We start from the raw sequence: 24035 nt of genomic DNA, 5'->3' as shown, positions 1-24035 counted from the left end.
GTGTACCATGATAACGGTGACAGAAGATTCCCAGTAAACATTGGGCTCACAATTTGCTGGCAATTTGTTTGCTAATTTTCCGCAGTTTAGGAATAAAAATGTCAACATCATGACGACAAAACTTTCCGATAACTCGTCTATTATGCATCAGCAAGTTATCATGAGAATTATCCGTAAATTTGCCGATAAGTTTGCCATCGAAAAGCAGACAAAATAAAGCCAAATTTTTGTACAAAATTTGATGACAAATCTTCAACAAACGAAGGGATTGTTTTGCTTTCAAATATTGTCATTATTTGTCTTCTAATTTGCTGGTATAGTTGAAGGGTGGGGCAAAGTTGATGTCGGGCTTAAATTTGTTAAATGATGATTTATTTGAGGATTACGATCCCGTGGTTATCTACCGATTATCTACCGAGCAACAATGCAAAAATGCCATTGTTCCACTTTGGCCCACCCCCCTCAATATCTTATTATGAACAAAATTTGTCAATATTGTGATTAAAGCAAATTCAAGTAGTGAATAAAAGTGGCTATATCTTTTCTGAACTTCAAAGTCTATTGATAATTTTGAGGAGATGTCAAGGAATTGGATCAAAATAAAAATCTTTCAAAACCCTCACCATCGTCAATCATATAGCCAATTTTTTCTGTGGTTGTGTATGAAATAAGATGACTTCTCAAATATTTTCACATTTTTGCCGCGTCTTGTCAGCAGTTGTATTGTGTTCTAAGTTGTCTTCACACACCTGTAACATGCATAAAAATCAAACAATTCAATTTGTTCTTTTCTCTTCAAAATGTGCATCTTCTGACACAATTTTCAAAGAGGAATTTTTTAATAAAATTTTCAGTGAATATATAGGACCAGAAAACAATTTTCCACCAAAGGCCAAAGTTAAGATCCCATTAGGTGGCTCCCATTTTCAATTTGAATATACGAATTCATGATGAAAAATTAAAAAGATATCAAAACTTCGTCTGCATTTGAACGTGGATGCATAATGTAAATTTGTCGCTTGAAAAATCAATGCACCTTATTCAGATCTCAAACAATTGAATGATTTTTTATGTGTTCCAATGGGATCTTCACTTTGGCCTTTGGTGAAAATATTTATTTTGGAGCCGATATATCCACTGAAATTTTTATAAACAAATAGAATAGGTACAACCGCGAAAACAAGTATTTTTTAATTTTTTTTTACGTTTTTGAAAGGAAAGCGATGGAAGAACGAAGAAAAGAAAATTGACCATTTCCGTATGAAAAGTAGGTCAGAAGACACACATTTTGAAAAAATGAAAATAAATTGGTTGATTTTTACGGAAGATGTAGGTGTTCGAAGACAAAACTTGGAATAAAATATATAATAACTGCTCGCAGAATGCGTCAAAAAAATCAGGAAAAATTTGAGAAGTCATCATATTTCACATACAACCCCCAAAAAAATAGGCTTTATGATTAACGATGGGGAGGGTTTTGACCACGTTGAGATCACATGGCATTGCCCATATATTATTGATGTAGAAATATGAGAATCTATTGTTCCTTTCAGCCAAATACCTATTCATTACGGATTTGTAGAATTTGAAGAATTTGAAATCTATTTCTCATTAATTTTTCCAACATCCTTTTTTCCATAATCATTCCACAAGATGAGAAATTAGATTTAATTATTCCATATTTCATATTTATTCACTTATATGGGTAATTCCAACAATTACCAACTGACCATTTTGCGCCAAGTCTGGGATTTCGACAAAATAATGGCAAAAAACTATCTTTTATGAAAAGTAAAAAAAAAATCTTGATTATTTTTTCAATCCAAATTTCAGTCAACAGGATTAGACCATTAGACATCACATGGTACAAAGAACATGGTTTTCAACTGATAATTGTTTGATAATTTTCTCTGGTAGTTGCTATGTAAAAAAGAAAAGATCTTTCAGTGGAGTGAACCCCTCGTCGAAACTAACAGATCAATTTTGTCTCATGGTGCAATCCTGTTGACCGAAATTTGGATTGAAAAAATAATCCCCCGAATACCACTCGAACTTCAAAATTAATCAGGTATTTGCTCAATGTTCCCTGCATACAAACAAAGTCGTCAAGTATTTCAGAAAAATCACTCGCGCTTCGCGCTCGTTATTTTTTAACTGAAAAAACTTGACTCCTTCGTTTGTTTGCAACGAACCTATCGGGAAATACCCAATAATTTTGAAGCTCTTGTGGTATAATAAGTGATAAATTTTGGGGAACCGGGTCACAAGCGCGATTTTCCACTTTTTTGTACAGAAAAACTTCATTTTTGCCGTGAAAAACCCATCGGATTAAAAAAAAATAATTTTTTTCTGGAAATTCAGAATTTTTCCGACGAATTACCCATGGAATACCAGTTATAATTATAATGGAATTACCAGTTATAATACCCCGGTGCTTGAAAATTATCGAGTATTTCCCGAAAGTTTCGTTGCTTAGCAACATGTGTATGAAGTTTGGCAGTGTCAAAATCCCGAGCGCTTGCGCGAGGTATTTTGTGCCAAACTGCATGCACATGTTGCTAAGCAGGGGAATTTGAGAGAAATACTCGATTAATTTTCAAGCACGAGGGGTATTCGGCGGGTTATTCCCCCCCATTCAAATCTCGATCAATGGGAGCTGGGATTTGACATTTTCGTGGCAAAATGAACATTTTTTTCTCCAAATCGTCTTTTTTTTCTCCATCATTTTCACAAATGTCACTACTCTTTGATGTTTCTTCAACTGTCTCGGGTTAAATTCCTACGGAAAACTTTTGTTTATTGCTTAGCAACAGGCGTGGTATTACATAAAAATTATCGATATCATACGCACCACGTGATGTCAAATCCCATGCTCCTATTGGTCAAGATTTGAATGGTGGGGAATAACCCATATAATTTGTAATTGATCTTTTAGTGTCAAGAAAACCTTTTTCAGAATCATATTTCAACACATCTGACATTTTTACAGATATAATTTTGTGATTCGTAGTTTATCTCTTCAATCCATTTTTTTTTCAATGTCAGGAAATATTTCTATCAGATCCAAGTTATTCAATACATGTAAATTGTAGAATACGTGGCAATCTCATTGTCAATCAAGTCATAGTCAAGAAGAACATCGAAAACATATTCCAGTATACTCACAACTCGGTGATGGGCAAGCTTAATACTTACTGAGTACTAAGTACTGTAGTACATCAAGTGCCTAGTACTTAGTAGCTGTCTCATCACTAAATACCCAGGTACTTAGTACTTAAACCTGTCTAAGTACTAAGTACTCAAGGTACTTAATACTTTTGGGCAGGTTTAAGTACCAAGTACATCAAGCAGTCTAGGGATCCGAAAGTAAACATTTGCTCAACAGGGTGTCTCAAAATATTCGGCGAAGTCATTAAGGGGTGAAAAAGAATGACATGATGAGTCGAAAGGTCCTCTTCGATTTTTTGCTCCGAGTATTAATTCAAGTGTTATCAACTAATTAGACTGCTGATAATTTTGCGATTGAATCACCATTTCAGTAGCGAAGAAAGTTTCCGCCCCAAAGATTGAGATAAAGTGCAGAATTTATTTGAATTTTCTACACAACTGGAGGATTTTCTCGAATTCTTTAAAAACCAAGAAGTATCCTCAAATTTACTGTAAAACCAGAGAATTTTATCGATTTTTCCAAAAAACTGGAGAATTTTTCTCGAATGTCCTCGAAAACCTCGACACCTCGAAAGCTCCGTTTAAAAATGCGAACACAAAATAAAGACACAAAAACTTTAATATCTCGGAAACAAGATGCAACGAAGTAGACTCTTTTCATGTGGACGTCCACATTAATAGACGACAATTGCAATAGAATTGTTTATTCCGGCTTTTTATTAATAAGTTATAATATTAATCGAAACATTACAAATCTGTCCCACAACACAACCTCTTGGAAGAATCCATATCTTTCCTTTCATTTGGGATGAATAGAATACTAATTAGTCCACTAATTGACTCTCTAACTGCCGACAACTTAACAGTAAATTGATGTCGAATCAATTGATAATATTATTAGAAATTTAGAGTCAACTTTTATGCAACTAATTGACATTGAATGGTGTGATAATATTGAAATAGAAATCGTCAACATTATCCCTTATTTTGTCGATAAATTGACGGCAAATTTCATCTGAAGAGTTGCGCACATTCAAGTTCGACAATTTACCGTCAATTTTTGCTACTAATTTGCAGTAAGTATTTCCGATAACCTGATGATAACTTTTCTGGGTTATCATCTCCATTTGGGATTAAATTGTCGTCATATTGACAGCAATCCGTCAGCCATTTTGAGGATAATAGTATCCAAGAATTGCTGGTAAATTTTAACTCATCAGACAATTTTGTTTACTGGGTTAGAATGTACAGAGTTAGCCCGACTGTAGATCTTATAGTAAATGGAAGCAAATCTACTATAGTGTAGTATAGATTCATATCAAAGCACAGTAACACCAACTTCGTCTAACGAAAATGCCTTGTTGCCTGTTCTCTGACAATAGTTTTAATTTATCAATAAAATCATTAAAAAAATTTGAGGATAAAAAAATTGTCGGATGAATAATTATAAATTATAAATAAAAAGGAATCCGATCAGCAAAATTTCCATTCACTCTTGAATCTTTAAAATTTTCATTTTTTTTTTCGACCGATGCAGCGGAGTGTCGCATGTTTGATGTTTACCCCTACTCTATACCCCAAAGTTATACTGAGGAAGTACCTTAAGGACATCGAAGTGTCATTTACAGTTTGGTACAGCCGATACTATAGATTCAATCATTTTCAATCATGAAATTTGTCAATTAAATTGCGTGAGAAAAATTTGAAAAAAATAATGAATTTTCAGCGTCATTCAAATTACATTTTGCACAGCTTTATTATTTTTTTAATCATTTGTTGTTTATAAATAAATAATTGAAATTGTTTCATTCCTTGCTCCAAGTTTTTTTCATTCGATTTTGCTTTTCTTTTCATTAAGGAAATCAAACAAAAAAACTTAAAAAACTTGAGCCGAGGATATTCTGTATTAGAAAATATCTCAATAGAATAAGTGTAGGAAAATCAAATTCTATAGACTTTTTCTATAGAAGATCTTCCATTGAACGTTTCAATAAAATCGACTAAAATCTAATAGGAAGTTCAATAGAAATCGAATAAAATTGTCTAGCGAATTCACTGTTTTTTTGTTGAAGGATAGACCATTATTCTAGTCGAGAATCTTGACACATCAGACTTTTCTCCATGGGACTCTGGGGAGTTGGGACCACAATCCGTCTTTCATTCTTTATATCTTTTTTTCTTTTTCAGTGAACACTATGCCTCATGTCTCAAACAAATCTAGAGAAACTCACACGCAAACTCTCTCTTCTTTCCACGTAAGATTAAGTCAGCATTTTATTAGTTCAAGGAACTAAAATCCCTGATCATCTACAAAACAAATAAGATATCCTACTTCACTAAGAGAAAAATCGAAATAATATCAGAAGCGTCATTTCTTGAACGAAAAACATCGCATTCATATTTGATCAATTTATGGTAGGTTTCAGGTAAGAAATCGGTGCTCTTCGGGCTAAGGAGGAAGTTACTGAATGAAAAGATGATGTCTTTTTTCGAAATGAGATAATATTCCTTCAAAGCCAAGAATTGTTTGACAGAAGGAAAAGAAGATATTGCTTCCCTTCCAACTCAACGCGATTGAGCGTAAGCGACGGTTATATTTTTTTAATATCTGGAGGTTGTCCTCTGCATAAACTCTCTATCTCTATTCATTCAATATGAAAGTCTCTTATTCATAATTCACTAAATCGAAGCTTTTAATGTTTTTAGTCATTTTCTTATCTTCTGACACGGAAAAAACAATTTCTTGTGACAAGAAATTCTCACTTTATCATGAAATATTCATGTTTAAATCATATGAACATTTCACCGAAATCTGACATTGTCTGACACATTATCCAGAATTCTTATCTCAAGAAATTTATCCTCAAAAGATGGGATATTTGGCGCAAGAAATCAGTTTTCTGATATTATGACGATATTGTTCTCAGTGTTTGTAATACTAGTTCCATCACATAAGAAAACTCTCGCTGACATGATACACACGGCAATATTTATGGAGGATCTCCTAAAAAATAACTTTATATTCATTTTATTCTATCGGCTATTTGTTTCATTTCCATAAAAATCGCAAGTGACACGAGAATTTAGTTTTCAATCAATCACAATTGCAGACAGGTCTGGGGGAAAACTGAGAGTTTTGTAGCTCAATTTACCTGTCTTCGGATTCACGAGTAAAAATGATGGAGAATATATTTTTGGCATCCCTGGAGGCCGCTGAATCCTTGAATACGAGAACGGAAAAAAGTTTCGGTGTAAACGCGTGGAGAGAGTTCGCCGAGAATATTTTTCATGGTCTCTCAACTTTTCACATTTGTGTTTTTCATTCTCCTCGTTTTTTCCACAGAATCAATTGAACTCTCAAATTTTCCCAGCATTTTGTCTCGATTCATTTTGACCGACTGTTAGCAGATTTGTAGTTTCTCCCGCTCTATATTATAAAAATCCAAATCGACTTTTGGTGATGAAAATTTGTTACTCGAAATTAAGACTTCAAAATTAAGCATCAGAAATGAAGGGTCAGAAAGTAAGGGTTAAAATTATAATAATTCAAATGGATTTCCAGTGATGAAAATTTAGTACTCGAATTTATGGGGAGACTACTGAGGTGAAACTCGCGAGCTATTTTTTATTTTAAAAAATTACGGAATTTGCTGTGTAGGAATTGCATTTTGCAAAAATCAATTCGTAATTGTTATTGCACACATTTTTCCAAAAATTTTGAAAAAAACCTCTATAGCTCAAAAAAAGGAGGCCCTGGACTATTTTTAACATTTTTAACGTTTGCGGGACAAACGAACAATAAACCATCTTTTTTTGCACGAATGATTTTTTTTAGACATATAGACGGAGAGAAATTTTTTAGAAAAATTCTAGTACTAGCACGGGAAAAGAGACACAAAGTGACGGCCTGGAAAAAAATCCAGTGCCGGTGCTAGAAATTTTATTGGGGAAAACGTGAATTTTTCCGCGTATGTCTGGAAAAATTTCACAGAAATCCCTAGAAATTTTACTAGAAATACCAAGAAATTTTACCTTAACAGCACTAGAATTTTTCACAGCCGGTGGATTGGAATTTTTTCCAGTACTCGTACTAGAATTTTTCTAGAAAATTTCTCTCCGTGTATAATTAATCTTCAATGTATGCGATATCTCAATCCAATAGCCCTCGCGATTTTTAAAACTCATAGTAGTTTCCCCTTAAGACTCCAAAATTAAGGGTCAGCAATGACGGGTCAAAAAGAGGGTCACAAGGTACACGTGGGTCATATGGGGGTCAAATGGGGGTGAAAAATGAGAAATTCAGAGTGGTTTGTACCTCACTAGGAAAGGCGTTGATTGGAGCCTTTCTTGTGAACACGATGGTTGTGAAATGCAGATTGAAACTTTTCAGCGCGTAATATTCTGCAATTTTTTTTTTCATTTCTCAGGTGAACCGAGTCGGTTGAAAATAAATACCACTGATATCAGTTATCCAACACCTGTCAAGAATATTCTGTCAATAATATGCAACCTGAACATACCCAAGGAGATGAGAGAGCGAAACTTGAGTATAATGTAAAATTTAAGTAATGAATTATCATCATAAGTGAATTGTTGTCAGAATTTTTTCTCCCAATCTATTGATTAATTGTAAAGTAGCGGGCAATGATTACATGTGATTTCATTGTCTTATGAATAGGGTGTGAATCGAAGATATTTTCTAGTATTATTGGACTCAAAACCCTAGAGCGTGTAAAAATGTTCTGAAAATTCGATAAAACATTCCCCCATCTAGATGCTTTTTATCATGACAAAAACTTGTATTTTAGAAGTTCGTGATTCGAAGTTGCGTGACCTCGGAGGGGTATTCCATCAGGGTCAAAGGTTCAGTATTCTTTCATTTTTTTTTTACGATATAGACACGCTGCTCCTCTAAAACATGTGCATTCTTGATCAGGAAACTATATCACGCATGAAAAAATTCAGTCTAAAACTTAGCAAATTTGCTAGAAAATTTTATTGGCATGCTATAGGAATTCTATGGGGTTTCTATAGGATTTCTATTGAAATTCTATTTAAAAATTCTACTTGTTTTTTGCTCTGATTCTATTACATATTTGATAGAAAAAGTTAACATATTTTGAATTTTTTTTCGAATTTTTCTCTTGAGATTTTTTCTATTAGAATTATTAGGCACAAATTTTTCAAGTTTTTCCGCTGGATTTTGTTTTATTTTGCATTGCAGAATCCGAGTGAAGGAAAGTTGGAAAATTGTTGCTCAAGCATTCTTACAGAAAAAATCTCAAGAGAAAAATTCAAACAGAAATTCGAAATCTATTGACTTTTTCTTATCGAATATCCAATAGAATCAACGCAAAAAACCAATAGAATTTTTTAATAGAATGCCAATAGAAATCCTATAGAAACCGCATAGAATTCCTATAGAATTTCAATAGAATTTTGTACCGAATTCGCAGAGTTTTCTATTTAATTTTTCCATACGTAACGTGTTCTACGATTTGATATATCCAGGAAAATTAGAAGGAAAGATCGAAGATCACATTGATTGATACGGAATTTTCTATAAAAAGGAAAATATTCGGTCCAATGCATGGAACAAAGATTTTCAAAAATAATAAGACTTTGAAGTATCGATTGCAATGTAAATTGTTCCGATTATTCGTGTAATCTGTCTTGGACAGATTTTTGTTAGAAGCAGTGCCCAAGTTATCGATACAGTTCCGAAAATAATACACACAAATACACTCATTTTGTAAAAAACACAATTACTACATGTTTCATATTTTATCGAAAATAAACCCGATTTTGGTAATCTTCTCACGAATCCAATTATTCATGTAAACCCGAACAACACGTGGAATCACTGTTCTGCAATACATTATAGTTAACTCAATTGAAACAATATTGGTCCCTACAGGCTTTTTCAATTTTTTCGCCAGTCTCGGGAGACCGGCTCGGGTCATTTTGCCAAACACGAATGAACTAACGAGTACGGCCTTTGAAAGCATGTGCGGTACTTTAAAAAGAACGTTTCTGCCCAACGGGAATTTACACATAAAGAGTTTCCCTGTGTGTTGACCTTTTGGTTTTGGATATTTGCCAGAGTGTAAAGCTCTTAACGTGTACAATTTTTATATGGTTACTCAATGCTGTGGATGACTATGGAACTCTTCTATTACCAAAAAAATCAATTTATATTCTCATCAAATATTTACTTTTAAGCAACTTATGTCATTTTTTCCTGAATACCTATATCGTGGACGAGGAATTAATACCACAGAACAGGGATAGGCAATAATATCAGATTTTGACAATAATAAAAAGGATTATCTCCTTATATTGTTCAAAGTTTAATTATATTTAACAAATTTCAAATATTATCGAATTTATTAGCTAAATTTTTAGATTGATGATGAATAAAATATTTGATAATACTGAAATGTAATTTTTTAATTAACAAGCTAATTCTAACTTTAGGTACTTGATTTTCGATTATCCAAATAATCGTCAATCTTCCTCCCTAAATTATTGATTGATAGAATATTTCAAAATTTAAATGTACAAATTGATGGTTACTTTAATATTAAAGTTTTTAAGATTTATTTTAAAAATTGACAACTTCACAATTTAACGGTAATTATGATTTATTGATATGCCTATCACTGCCACAGAAATGTTTAGCATTCATTAAAAAAAAATTATAGTAGGAAAAATTAATATCGCTCATCGAAAGGAAAAATATGAAAATAAAAGGAATCAGGATGGCAAAGTAACTTTTACAGTTTGGTACAGACCACACTATAGATACAACGATTTTCAATCATCAAATTTGTCAATCAAATTGCGTGAGAAAAATTCAACACCGAATATTTTGCACAAAATTATTACTTTCTTAAACATTCGGCATTTATAAATAAATAATTTAAATTGTTTAAACTTTCGAAAACCTGATTTTTTTTGGCATTAAATGGATTTCTGGTAAAATTTTGAATATGAATAAATTTGTTACGATTCCGAACAAATGATTTTTATGGTGGAAAATTTATTGTTTATAAATTGTTCACAGAAAATACTCGGAATTTTCAAAAATTGCAATTTCTGAATTATTTGATCAATCTTCTTTATTTTTCGAACCCGACTCGTCCGCGTGCCAGCCCCGCGCTCTAACCACGCGGCCACCGCCGTCGGTAAAGTTATCGCTATTTTCACAAATCGAAGCACATTAATCTCAGGGAGTTGATGATGAAGATCAATGTACTTTGAGTTCGAAAAATATTAATAAATTTGACCAACTAATTTGTTGGAAAATTTAACGGCGACTTTCTGTTACCCCTTAAATCCAGCATAATTGTATTTAAAACAGCATAGTTTCTCTTATTTTAAAGAAATCTTTCTTTCTGGAATTCCCAACTTTTAACTTTTCAAAATAAGAACCTGAAGGTTCTCAAGATAAGAACCCTCTCTTGTTCTTAAATTGATGGTTCTTTTCTGTTCAAAAATTATTCTACTCATGACTGGAAACCCTTTATTTAAAGCATTTCTCCTGACAACTGGCGTTAATAAGTGCTGAATCAATATTCAATTATTCCAGTATTTTATCCCATTCGATTGTTCTTAATTCAAAACTTCAATGACTCTTGATTTAATAAATCAACTTTTATCACCTGAAATAAGTAGACATTTGATAAGGAAGTTTCGCGATTTTTCTACACAAATTAAGTTAACCAGTCCCTCATTCTCAGTGCAATGCCATCTAGAACCATGAGTACACGTATGAAAAAATTTCATAGAGAAACCTAGCGAATTCACTAGACAATTCTTTTCTTTTCAGCAAGAAAATCAAATAAAAAAATGAAATGAAACAATAGAATAAGTTGTGCAGAAAAATCGAGTTCTATCAACTTTTTCTGTAGAATATTTCCCATTAAACATTTCAATAGAATCGGCCAAAAACTAATATAAAGTTCAACGGAACTCCAATAGAACTGTCTAGCAAATTCCCTAGGTTTCTCTATGAAATTTTCTTCGCGTGTGTAGGGTAAACAGGTCAATTTCTGGACGGCGGTTAGTTTCTGATCGATTCCAACTTGCATTGAATTGAATATTCCATAAATAAAATGAAAATTGTACTGATTAATTCACCTTTTAATAACATTACTCGTGTATAATTATGTGATCAATGATTTTTTCTATTGATCGATATTTAAAGTAGCTCTACCCTTACAGTAAATTCAAAGATTATTGAAAGCTGCAAAAAAATTGCAGAAAACTCGATTAGATTCGGAATTCGATTTTTTTTCTCAATTTAATTATCGTTTTGGTTTTCACAGAAGAAATGTTTAAAAATCAGGATTTAACCCAGTGTCTTATGTGAAAATCAACATTTCCATTGTAATCAAAGATTAAAATCAGAATTTTTTTTCATTAGAAGTGAAAAAATCAAGAATTTTTTTGACACCTCATAAAAAAAATCCAACGTTATGCAAACAAGTTTTATTATTTATTTATAAGAGGGAAATGTTTGAAAAAATATCAATATTTTGCGAAATTTAATTAAGATACNTGTACTTTGAGTTCGAAAAATATTAATAAATTTGACCAACTAATTTGTTGGAAAATTTAACGGCGACTTTCTGTTACCCCTTAAATCCAGCATAATTGTATTTAAAACAGCATAGTTTCTCTTATTTTAAAGAAATCTTTCTTTCTGGAATTCCCAACTTTTAACTTTTCAAAATAAGAACCTGAAGGTTCTCAAGATAAGAACCCTCTCTTGTTCTTAAATTGATGGTTCTTTTCTGTTCAAAAATTATTCTACTCATGACTGGAAACCCTTTATTTAAAGCATTTCTCCTGACAACTGGCGTTAATAAGTGCTGAATCAATATTCAATTATTCCAGTATTTTATCCCATTCGATTGTTCTTAATTCAAAACTTCAATGACTCTTGATTTAATAAATCAACTTTTATCACCTGAAATAAGTAGACATTTGATAAGGAAGTTTCGCGATTTTTCTACACAAATTAAGTTAACCAGTCCCTCATTCTCAGTGCAATGCCATCTAGAACCATGAGTACACGTATGAAAAAATTTCATAGAGAAACCTAGCGAATTCACTAGACAATTCTTTTCTTTTCAGCAAGAAAATCAAATAAAAAAATGAAATGAAACAATAGAATAAGTTGTGCAGAAAAATCGAGTTCTATCAACTTTTTCTGTAGAATATTTCCCATTAAACATTTCAATAGAATCGGCCAAAAACTAATATAAAGTTCAACGGAACTCCAATAGAACTGTCTAGCAAATTCCCTAGGTTTCTCTATGAAATTTTCTTCGCGTGTGTAGGGTAAACAGGTCAATTTCTGGACGGCGGTTAGTTTCTGATCGATTCCAACTTGCATTGAATTGAATATTCCATAAATAAAATGAAAATTGTACTGATTAATTCACCTTTTAATAACATTACTCGTGTATAATTATGTGATCAATGATTTTTTCTATTGATCGATATTTAAAGTAGCTCTACCCTTACAGTAAATTCAAAGATTATTGAAAGCTGCAAAAAAATTGCAGAAAACTCGATTAGATTCGGAATTCGATTTTTTTTCTCAATTTAATTATCGTTTTGGTTTTCACAGAAGAAATGTTTAAAAATCAGGATTTAACCCAGTGTCTTATGTGAAAATCAACATTTCCATTGTAATCAAAGATTAAAATCAGAATTTTTTTTCATTAGAAGTGAAAAAATCAAGAATTTTTTTGACACCTCATAAAAAAAATCCAACGTTATGCAAACAAGTTTTATTATTTATTTATAAGAGGGAAATGTTTGAAAAAATATCAATATTTTGCGAAATTTAATTAAGATACTACTGACTAGGTATGAATTTTTTCAAATTTTTTCCATGCAATTTAGTTGAAAAATAAAAAAACTGAAAATATTCAAAAGTACAGCGTAGCCCGGCGGAAGGGTAGAGCTACTTTAATAAATAAAAAAAATATGGCCCAGTAGTCCAGAAATTAGGAGTTTCAGCTGCATTTAACTATTTTATAATTTAATTATTCTTTGTTTTATTATTTTCACGTCAAGTAATTTGTTTCTGTTAATTAAAACATTCTTGAAGGCACGGAAGCCATCATATCCCCACTTGGGTGATTTTTTCATTTTATTTTGGATTCTAGCAATTGGCCTGTTCACCCTATCTTAAAATCAATAACCTGGTTCTGGAAATTAGAACGTTTTTTTCTCAGCGTTGATTGCTCAATTATTCAAAACATATTTTCTATGTGAATTCAATCACATTCTCTTATTCTCTCATCGCAAGGTACATGTGTAAAATACAATGGTATTTGTCATTTCAGCTTTGCACAAGCATAAAAGTAATATGTCTACGAAGTTGCCTTTATTTCTCGTCTGTCAAGAAGTAGTTGAGCGAGTTTTACTCTGTGATTTCCTTTTCTCGTTTATTCGCATCAGTATTTCATGAAAATGGCTGGCTCTGATGGGCAAATTTCTCCACTGAAATATTCCACATATTTTTCTCGGTGACACGAGAATCTTGTCCTCCCTATCTACCACCACTTTTCTTCTCCATTCAATTTATAAAAAAAATGAGGTGAAGTTTTCATAAATAGCGAGCAAAATTCTCGAGTTTGTTGAAAAAATATGGAGTAGAATTCTTAAAATAATTGAAAAATAAATTCTAGTGAAGGAAGCATTCACCTCGGAAGGGTGATCCCGTCTGAAGATTTTCCAACTTAAATCTCCTCATAAAAATTTCAATAATTCATCAGGGTGTCCTTTGTACGCAGCTCGGATGTTACGGAGGTGATAATGTTATGTAGATTAAAGTATGCTTCAGAAACTCTCTGCGGCAGCATAATGGACTGTTCAGTAATTTTCCAGCTCTCCGTAGTAATAAATGTAGGTACTCTTATGCATTAATGGTATCAATCCAAATGTCTTCCATACTCTGAGTTTCATATATTCATTAATTCTATTTCAACTTTGTTATTGCTCTGCAATTTGACGTTTAGTTATTGTAGAGCAAACACGTATATTATAATGGGTGTTATAGGTTTATTATGTGTTAAGTGTTTGCTAGTAGATACCTGCGATTTATTATAGCTATTTGATCCAATGTAATGTGTATACTAGAACTAGTAATTTTGGTTTATGTACGAAAGATCTAATCAAGGCTGACTTCTGGGTGGATAGTTTCACATCTGGAGAATGCACGTTGATGAGGATCTGTTTTAAAGACCTTACTCGCTACTACAATTAACCTTAAGTAGTTTAAAAAGAGGGAAATAAAAACTCAAAATTTCAATTAGAAGAATTTTAGAGCAACTGAGATTTCTTTTGTAACAGAGGAAACAGCAGAAAAAAGTCAGAAAAACACATTGAGTCACGAAAATGTTGGTGTCATCCCGACTTTTTTCTGCTGTTTTTTTCTGTTACAAAAGAAATCTCGGTTTCTCTAAAATTCATCTAATTGAAATTTTGACTTTTTATTTTCCTCTTTTTAGATTACTTGAGGATAACTTTTTCGTCGGGGGTTTTCAAAATTTCAATTTATCAGTTTTTCCGTTTTGTGGTTTTTCAGTTTTTAAATAAGTCAATTGAAAATTTTTCCGTCGGGAATTTTTAATTTTCCATTTTTTAGTTTCTCAGTTTTTTCGTTTTTTGATTTTCCACTTTTTAAATAAATTAATTGACAATTTTTTCGTCGGGGGTTTTTAATTTTCAATTTTCCAGTTTTAAGTTTTTTACCCTTTCCTACATAATTTAATCCTTCGATTCCTCTCAAGGTGATTATTCTCAATTTGAGTCTTTCGCGCAGAATCAGGAGTATGAATGCAATTTCAATGTTACCAATCCATTTTCGTTTGTGCTTGCTAGGGAATGACGGTTCAATATTGAAATCGGTCGTCACCTTTATGGAATCATTTTTTTATACACTTTCTAGAAAAACGGAGTTGTTATGTCCCAGATTTGGTCAATTGCGTTATTGTTTAATATGTGGACATACAGCATTGTCACGTAACACTTGCCAGTGTAACTGGATTATGTTGACCAAGTGATGAAATGCAAACAATCTATCTATTGTTTAAGAGACGGTTGAGTCTGCACAGATCAGACTTGAATTGGACTCCGATGCGTACAAAAGTCGTTAACTCTTTGTAATCAGTCAGATGACAGTAATTATAATCATTTAATAAATTCTCATATTTAAATGCCGATAAGCCATTGGTGGGATTTACCTCTTCAAGCCTACACGTACGAAAAAATTTAATAGAAAAACCTATCGAATTCGTTAGAAAATTCCATTGAATTTCTATTAAACTTTCTATTAGTTTTTGGCTGATTTTATTGACATGTTCAATAGAAAACATTCAATAGGAAAAGTTAACAGAATTCGATTTTTCTATATAACTTACTCTTTTCATATATTTTCTATAGAATTTGCTCGACTCGAATTTTCTACGTTTTTTTCATTCTATTTTTCTTTTCTTCTCATCAAGAAAATCAAACGAAAAAACTTAGAAAATTTGAGCCGAGGAAATTCTATAGAAAATATCTCAATAAAACAAGTTATATAGAAAAATTGAATTCTATTGACATTTTCTACTGAATATTTTCCATTGAACATTTCAATAGAATCGGCCAAAAACTAATAGAACAGTTCAATAGAAATTCAATAGAATTTTTTAACGAATTCGATAGATTTTTCTATTAAATTTTTTCGTCCGTGTAGAACCTACTATATTTCTAAGTACCCGCCACGCTGGGTACAATAGAGTAATTAATCAAAAAAGGGCTTCGTCGTTCGATTCCGCGGAGTGTTTTCATCATTTCTAATATTCTAATACAAGAACTCATTTTTTCGAATCGTTTTCCATGTAGTTTCGTCTGGACTACGACGTTGCAGAGTCAAGTTGCCGAATGTCAAAAGCATATACCCCTTCCTTTGGTTTGACATCGGGGGTAAAAAAGGCCATATTGTTGAGACATTGTGTTATAATTACATTCTCGCGCAAAAAGTGAAGCGTTTTTCAACATCACCCTTAATGCTCAAAAATATTCTTAAATATCACGAAATATTTTTGTCCCAATGTTTCGATAAAAGATCCTCGAAAATTACATTCACTCTTCGAATTTTCCGTTATCAACTGAAAATTAACGATAAACAGATCAATATTTTTCATGAATCACTGCACCTTGGGTGAAATTTTATAGGAAATATTAAATTCCTCTGTAATTTCAGAGAACGATGTGAGAATATTGTGAGTAGAAGTGGATATCAATAGCCCTGAGGTATGAAAAATGTCCTGTTCTTTCAAAAATTGAGACTTTTACACTAGAGTACCCCCATCAAAAAAATTATAAAAAAATATGTAATACGGGCCAATTCCATGTATTTTTCAAATTTAGAAAGAATATATAAAAAATGTGTAAATATTTATATTTTTTTCTATAAATTCGGCCAATTTAAGATATATTTTAATATATTTTTCAAAATACAAATTTTTCCGTGTTGATCCAGTCATTGTTTTTTTGGATAAACTAACGAAATGTTACTGCAATATTTTCTGAGAATAAAATTTTTTTGAGAAAACAGTGACATTTATTTTCCTTTCGTGTATTTTCTCAGTTAAAAAATCCACTTATTGTACATTTTACTAAATGTCTCTGAATATAGCGGAAAAACTCCTGCGTTGCGTCACATTTCGACCAGAATCCAAATAAAAATATGTAAAGAGAAACTTTGGCCCTCGATTACGTCTTTTCCTCACTTTCACGTAATTGCTACACTAAACTTTCCGCTCCGTGTAACATTCATTGATTTAAAGCAGTATGAATCCCGGTGGCCTGGCGTAGTGGTTAAGGCCGTTGCCTCACAACGGATAGGTTCCAGGTTCGATTCCTGGCCGGGTAGAATGGTGAGATCTAACCATTTTTAAAGTCTTGATCAATCGCCATATAGTCTCATCAGACTCGAAGCGATATAAAATAAGCATAAAAAAAAAAAAAAGTAGTATGAATGTACTCCAGTTGGAAGTCGTTGATGGTAACGCGAAAAAATAAATTACAAATGCTTGAAAAAACAATTATTCATCACTGATCATTTGTTGTATGAATTCTTACTGTGATGAGTTAAAAAAATCAAGCCATCAATTTTCTATCAACATTTGCTGAACCAATATTCCGGCGTTTGACTAGGGTATTTTTATCAGCGGCAACGCTGTACATCCGGAGATATTCCCTCCTCTATGGCATGACCAGCGCCCCACCAACGCAATGTTGCCACATTTCCATGACACGCGATTTCAGGGTATCTAGAAACATAAATTATTTATAATAAAATTTCGACACTTTTATATGACTTTTATTTGGTAATTTTGATATTGGACATAGAGTTTTTGTTCATTCCCTCTTTTACTTATCTTTCAAGTTTTTTTCTAGATTGTAATCTTCTTCTTAATCTTGGAAAGGTAACTTTCTCATTAGATTATGTTATTCCGCACTTCTAACTGGATTATTATCAATAAAATTAGACTGTCGATTAAGCACAAATTCCATTTGACTGTTGTTATTCATATTAACTTGCATGTAAAAATTTCATCAGATTTTAATCTTCAACCCATCACGTACGGGCTCGATGCATGGCATCGAACCATGCGAATGTGAACGCTTGTTTTTGAATTGATTATTTCCAAATCTATGAAGAATAACTTGATCAGATAAACAAAATTGGAAACCGGAATACTGTAGCTTCAATTAGATACCGGTTTCATAATTTTCCATCCATTAGAAATAATCGAATTCGAGTCGTATTGAGTACACACTACGCTTGGTAACAGAAGGGCTCCGTCCGTGAGATTCGCGTTGATTGAGTAACTAAAGTCTATATAACTTGAGTTGTGCAATTAAATAGCGTTTTCTTTAATTGGTGTTTGATTAGTTCTCCCAGTTCCGGCACCTCGTGATTAACAATCCACGGTAAAAATAAGTAACAATTCAGATTCTGAAGGCAATTAAAGAACTTCCCAAAAAAATGTATTGAGAACTGGAAAATCCGAAGAAGTATGGGAATATCAAAATTTTCGGCAAAACTGACATCTTGCTTGAAAAAAGTTGCTATAACTTCAACGAAATACTTGGATATCCTTTAATAAAAAATCAAGTGTAACGTTTTTTGAAGCCAATCTATTCGGTGTATTGTGTCATTAGATTTTTTATAAATGATGACAACATACGTTAAAGATATTACGATAATACTACATTATATTATATACTATACTACATTATAATACATTAGGCATATATAATGGTATATGTAATATACCATAATATCGTATACTCAAAGTAATGTTATAATTGTTACAAGTTTATTATTTAATTTTTTTTAGTACCTACATTATATTTTATAATACATATAGTACTCTATTATATATTGTATGTTATACATAGTTTATATAATATAGTATAATATAGAATATAATATAATATAGTATTATCGTAATATCTTTAATGTATACTATCAACATTTATGAGAAATCTACTATAACACTATTCACCACAATTGACATACATTGAGCTCCATGGAGTAGGACATACCCGCGCAGAGCGTGTGGACTAATCAAGTCCTTCAAAAAAATGTGTTCATACTACTGTAAAATAACTCCAATACTTGATTCTATAACAATTGTGATAAAGAATTCCATTCAACTATTCTATCTGTTATTCTGATTACAGTGATCACTCTATAAGCAACCGAGTGGACCGTAGAGGGCACCCTGTCCACTGCGAATGCGGTGAAGTGACTCGACCTTTATGACGGCGGGAGGAAACGGCTGAGAGTACCCTCGCAACATCTCAGTCGGATCTCTAGGTCTCAAGAGAAATTTCTAGCAAAAAAAAAATTCACGTCTCCTCTGATATTGAAATTCGCCCTTGTCTCTATTCGTGTGACGACGGACGAGTGTTTTCACGATTCAGACATGATTGATCGATCAAGAGAACGAATCAAAACATTAGATTAACATAGTTAATTATTTATTTGGCAATCAAGGCCTTTGAGTTATTCAGCGATTTCTGGGGTGGACAGAAAAAGTTGAGGGAGGTTCAGTGGTTTGCGGCTGGCCGCTCGTTAACCCCGTCTTCCATACAATACCACTAGGTGAAAAAAGAACTGGAAACTCCCAAGTGTTATAAGAGTACACACAATGGTATTGATTACCATCCTCACAACAAGGGTCAGGAGTATACTTATAATATGTATGTGTGCTACTCACGAATCAAATTTTAATGTTATGACAACAGATACACTGAGAATGAGAATAGGGGCGGGTGGGGCAGTGGAAGGTTTATGATCAAATTTAATCGTTGATATCGCTGTTAATAAATACATATTGGGATTTTTGTAAAAAAAAACTGCGCCAAGGAAAAATTTTGTTTGATGCTTACTGAACAGTAGAAATTTTGAAAAATTCATAGAAATTTCAAAAAAGTCGAGTCAGAAATGGCAAATAGATAGCCATAGGACACGGTCAAACATCTATGAAATAAAAAATCAGTAGAAGCAGGACCAACGTTCTTTACAGTAAAAAAATTCAGTGTTAATGTTTTCAGTGCGAGGGGTTAAAGATTTCGGTGTTAAAATCAACTATTTTTGGGAGTTCACTTCGCCTTAAGCCCTGAGTCAACTTTTGGTACAGAGTGGATTTTTATTTTTAATATCAAACTGTTTTGATTGCCATGTTCATGTTGACACTATGGTGGTGTCAATTTTCACTCCAATCATTACTTAACTCCAGAATTAATGTGCTCAGTGCATCCACACCGAAATCGGGATGGACTGGTTTTCATTCTTTTTGGTATGGACTCAGTGTGGAAATTCACTCTCATTTTTTACTGTGTTAGCGCGGATCAGAAGATTGAGGTTTAGATAGACACTCCACAGTGAGTTGAAAAACTGGACACTGCTAACTGCTTTTTTTTTCATTTCTTTTCATTTAAACACAATTCAGTAAGAATTAAATAAAACTTTTCCGTGGCACAGTTTTTTTATAAAAACATTTATTTTTGTTCTTTAAGAAGATTTTTTCAAAACGGCCACATGGTTCTGTCCCCATCTTTTATTTCTATTTTCCAAAATGGAATGGAAACTATGTTTTATTTTTTTTCCCCTCACCAAACAGGAAATTCTACTGAATCTCAACCCATAACTTTTGAGAATTCATTCATGCACAATTCAATTGAATATTAGTGAAATTTATCATTCATGCACCAAATTCAATTTGTAAATTCCCGGGCTCCCTCCTTGGTACGTATGGTTGTACTGCACTGCTAAAACTCCGTAACAAAAAATGACAGAAGATAATGTGAAATGCGAGAGTGTGCATATGAACCCGTTGCTATGATGCGCGTAATTTTTTAAGTATTGATTCGAACAAAAAAATAGTTACATCAATGAGAAGCTTGTGGCCGATTTGTATAATCTAACTAAGAGTATTTTTCATGTAGCTTGTTACGATTGCATTTTATTTGATGAATATGATTCTGAAGCAGCGGAGGGTGGAGTAGCTTCGTGTATAGATATATGGCAGCGTTTGACCAGTTTTGCACAGTCAGAGTCAAAATTTTTCCTTGGAGTCTATTCTCGAGTTGAAATCGTGCGTTCGATTTCGATAGGTCGCATGCGACATGTGGTACGCCTTATGGGCCGTATGCGATTTGTTGAAGTCGAACGTGCGATTTCAATTCGAGAATAGGCTCCCTTGGCCGATACGCTGCCGCGTTTTTCGATTTTGAGTCTATGATAAAGGTTCCATTTTGCCTCATCTTTCCCTAGTAGAATATAGATAAAATTATTGCGTTGATTATTAATAATGAGAATTTTTATTCATGTGGAAAACTCAGTTTATTCATATTTTTTTACTGGACGCATTTGATGAAAATAGTAGGAGAAAATAAGTATTATTTTAAAATTGAAGGAATGAATTTTATTGATTACTTACACTGAAAAAACTAGTGTCTTAAATTAAGATGTCAGACGCAAAAGTGTTTCTTATGGATTAACTCCGTGACTAAATCCATCTAGGTTTCGAAAAAAATGATTCAATCCTCAAATTAGATTGAGAAATTCGATTTAAAAAATGCTTTTTATGCAATTTATAAAAAAAAATTGTCTCATTTTTCGATTTGATTTTTTGTTTTACCTTTATCTCAGTGTATCTCACGAAGAATCATTCCAGAATGAAACAAAGCCACAACAATGGTTCAATAATAGAAAAACGTGAGAGCAGTGTCTCACAATATTACTTACGTGGTATCATCGATATTATTTCACATTTCGAATTTCCATTCACCATTCAGAGATTCCACCCACGAGTGAAAATCAATCGACGAAATATCGTTAGCTGATGATTGAAAGTGGTAATTAGTATGACGTGTCAGGTTCAATCGATAATCCATAGAGGTGAATCAGATTTGTCATTGTCAGACCTGCCTTGTTAACTTAATTGTGCGAACAGTTCCAATGTTATCGATTTAAAAAATCAATAAATATGAATAGCGATGGAGTTGAGTACAGTGAGTCACTCGCTTGCTCCAAATAAATGTATTCAGATCGAAACAAGTACATAACAAAGATTATACACGTAATCTCGAGGTGGCGGTATGACTCATCAATTTTTAACAATTTATTTATAGTGCTTCACACATAATAAAAATGACTCAATTTTTTTCGTAGACGACTGATTTTTATCAATGCACATGAAAATGCATTCTTAGAAATCATTATTCGTGAATGTCTTTGAATTTTTTTCCGGAAAAAAATATTGAAATTATTATTCAAATTGGAAATATTCGTAATATTGTTCTTTTATAAATTTGACTATTTCACTCGAATAGTTTGAATAATTGCATGATTAAAAATGTTTATTCATCCTTCGAAAATCTATAATTTTTCATATTTGTAAGATATTTCTTGCAACTGCTCTGACGAAATGAAATGAACAAATTTTCCTTTATACACAGACTCTTACGGGAGTAATTCTCCAATTTATTATTTTCCTGAGCGAATCCGCCAATTCTGTATACGAAAAATTGCCTCAAAATTTAATGTTGTTTTCTACTTGTATCGGAAAATACAATCCAAAGGGAGAAAAATGAGTGATACAAAAATTTCATGTCCAGAATTCGCTCATCTATTGAAGAACTCCAAAAATAAAAAAATTACAATAGAGGAAAATATCAAAAAATTTCATATTTTCAGGCCAATGATGGAGAATGCCCAAACATTGACCTCTATTTGATGCATATTATCGATTTTATTTTTGTATAATCAGTTTTAATAAGTGGATTTAATTTGTTGTCAATAGGAAAAACGACTCTGTTCATCCGTTAAAAAAAAAATTATGGAATGCTTGCTGTTGCGGACACACATCCTTAACCCTAGATTGGTCACCATATGAGGGAAATCCCGCCGCGCGTCATTTTTCTTTAATTACAATTGACTGGCGAACCGGAAAAATTCGAAAAAATTTGGCTTTGTCAATTGAAGTGTCTGAAAATCTATTGTAGTTTTTAGAACAACAGATTTCCCGAAATTCCTAAAGAAAACAAATTATTTCGAATAGAGAAATTTTTTTTTTCATGTTAACACTCTGTCGGTCGCGCAAAAGTTACGGTTGCCGTTGGTCGCGCCGTAAGTGCCGCGACGCACTAGCATAAATTGACATAATGATAAATTTGAAAGATCTAGGAAAAATCTGAAAAAAATCAAGAGTGATCTAGACCGTATCCTTAAAGAAGACCAGCGAGATTTTTTATTCAGTGTTATCCTTAATTATATATTCAAGCTTAAAGTTGCCATGTTTTTCTGAAAATTCACCTTATATACGGTACCGGACCGGAGTTTCGGAATACAAATTTGAAAATCCAATTGCTACCAACTACAAAATGAGATGTCAAATTTTTTCAAATTTTTTTGAGGCTTTACTGCAGTGTAATTTAAAAAATCAGAAAAAGTACGGCGCGGCGCTCATAGCGCGACCCACGGAGTGTTAAATGAAAGTGTCCGTCATCCCGGGTAGAAATTCAACCGGGGATTCAGCCGCAACTCGGGTGAGCGCGAGCTCAGCCTCGGCTTGCCGCTTGACGCGAGTTCACGCCGCGACACGCCGTTCCATACCGGCTCACAGTCGAACCCTCATCAGACGGCATATGCCCAGCACTTGAGTTTGAGCTGTGGCTCAACGCTCAGAACTCAGCTCCGATTGAGTTGTGTCGTTTCGAGTGGAGGGTGGAGAATGATATTTATGCATTTTTAGAAGATCGATTTAAAATTTGAATACTTTGGAAAATCCTTGTCTTCTTACTATAAAAAAAAATGGAATTCCACTGAACTTTCTATAAAATTTGAAATTTACTGATTTTTCCCTCTGTCATCGAATATAAAACCTGGCACTTTCTCTAAGAATTCCTATTGAATTTCTATTGGAGCTCTATAAGAATTCTATTTAAGTTTTATTGCAATTCTATTGAAAAATTCTATTTTTTTTGCGTCAATTCCATTGAAAATTATGCAACTTTCCCCTGCATTTTTAATAGATATTTGTTTGTAGAAAAAAATCCATTGATTTTTCTAGATAATTTATTCTGTTAGGATTTCTTCCACAGAAACTATTGGGCATGAATTTTCCAAGTTTTGTTCCTGCATTTGATTAAAAGAAAAGAAGAAAAACCGAGCGGAAAAAACTTAGAAATCTTACGCCTAAGAAAATCTATAGGAACATAAAAACCTATTTACTTTCTTGCACCAAATTTTACCTTAACAAAAAGACTCTATGAAGTTG

General features: G+C 32.7%; 1 protein-coding gene across 1 annotated transcript in view; it reads left to right on the top strand.

Annotated features, from left to right (window-relative positions):
- Positions 1-19049, top strand: part of LOC107043030 (protein tipE) — a 134687-nt gene extending 115638 nt beyond the window's left edge. The window contains exon 3 of the mRNA XM_015264330.1: positions 18931-19049. Within this exon, the coding sequence (XP_015119816.1) occupies positions 18931-19012 (82 nt within the window). The 3' untranslated portion in view covers positions 19013-19049. The remainder of the gene's footprint in view (positions 1-18930) is intronic.
- Positions 19050-24035: the final 4986 nt, after the last annotated feature.

Source organism: Diachasma alloeum, unplaced genomic scaffold (genome assembly GCF_001412515.2).
Source record: "Diachasma alloeum isolate Michigan unplaced genomic scaffold, Dall2.0 Dall_scaffold_00543, whole genome shotgun sequence".
NCBI classification, from domain to species: Eukaryota; Metazoa; Arthropoda; class Insecta; order Hymenoptera; family Braconidae; genus Diachasma; species Diachasma alloeum.
The sequence above is the reverse complement of the archived record's forward strand: the minus strand, read 5'-3'. Positions and strand labels throughout refer to the sequence as shown.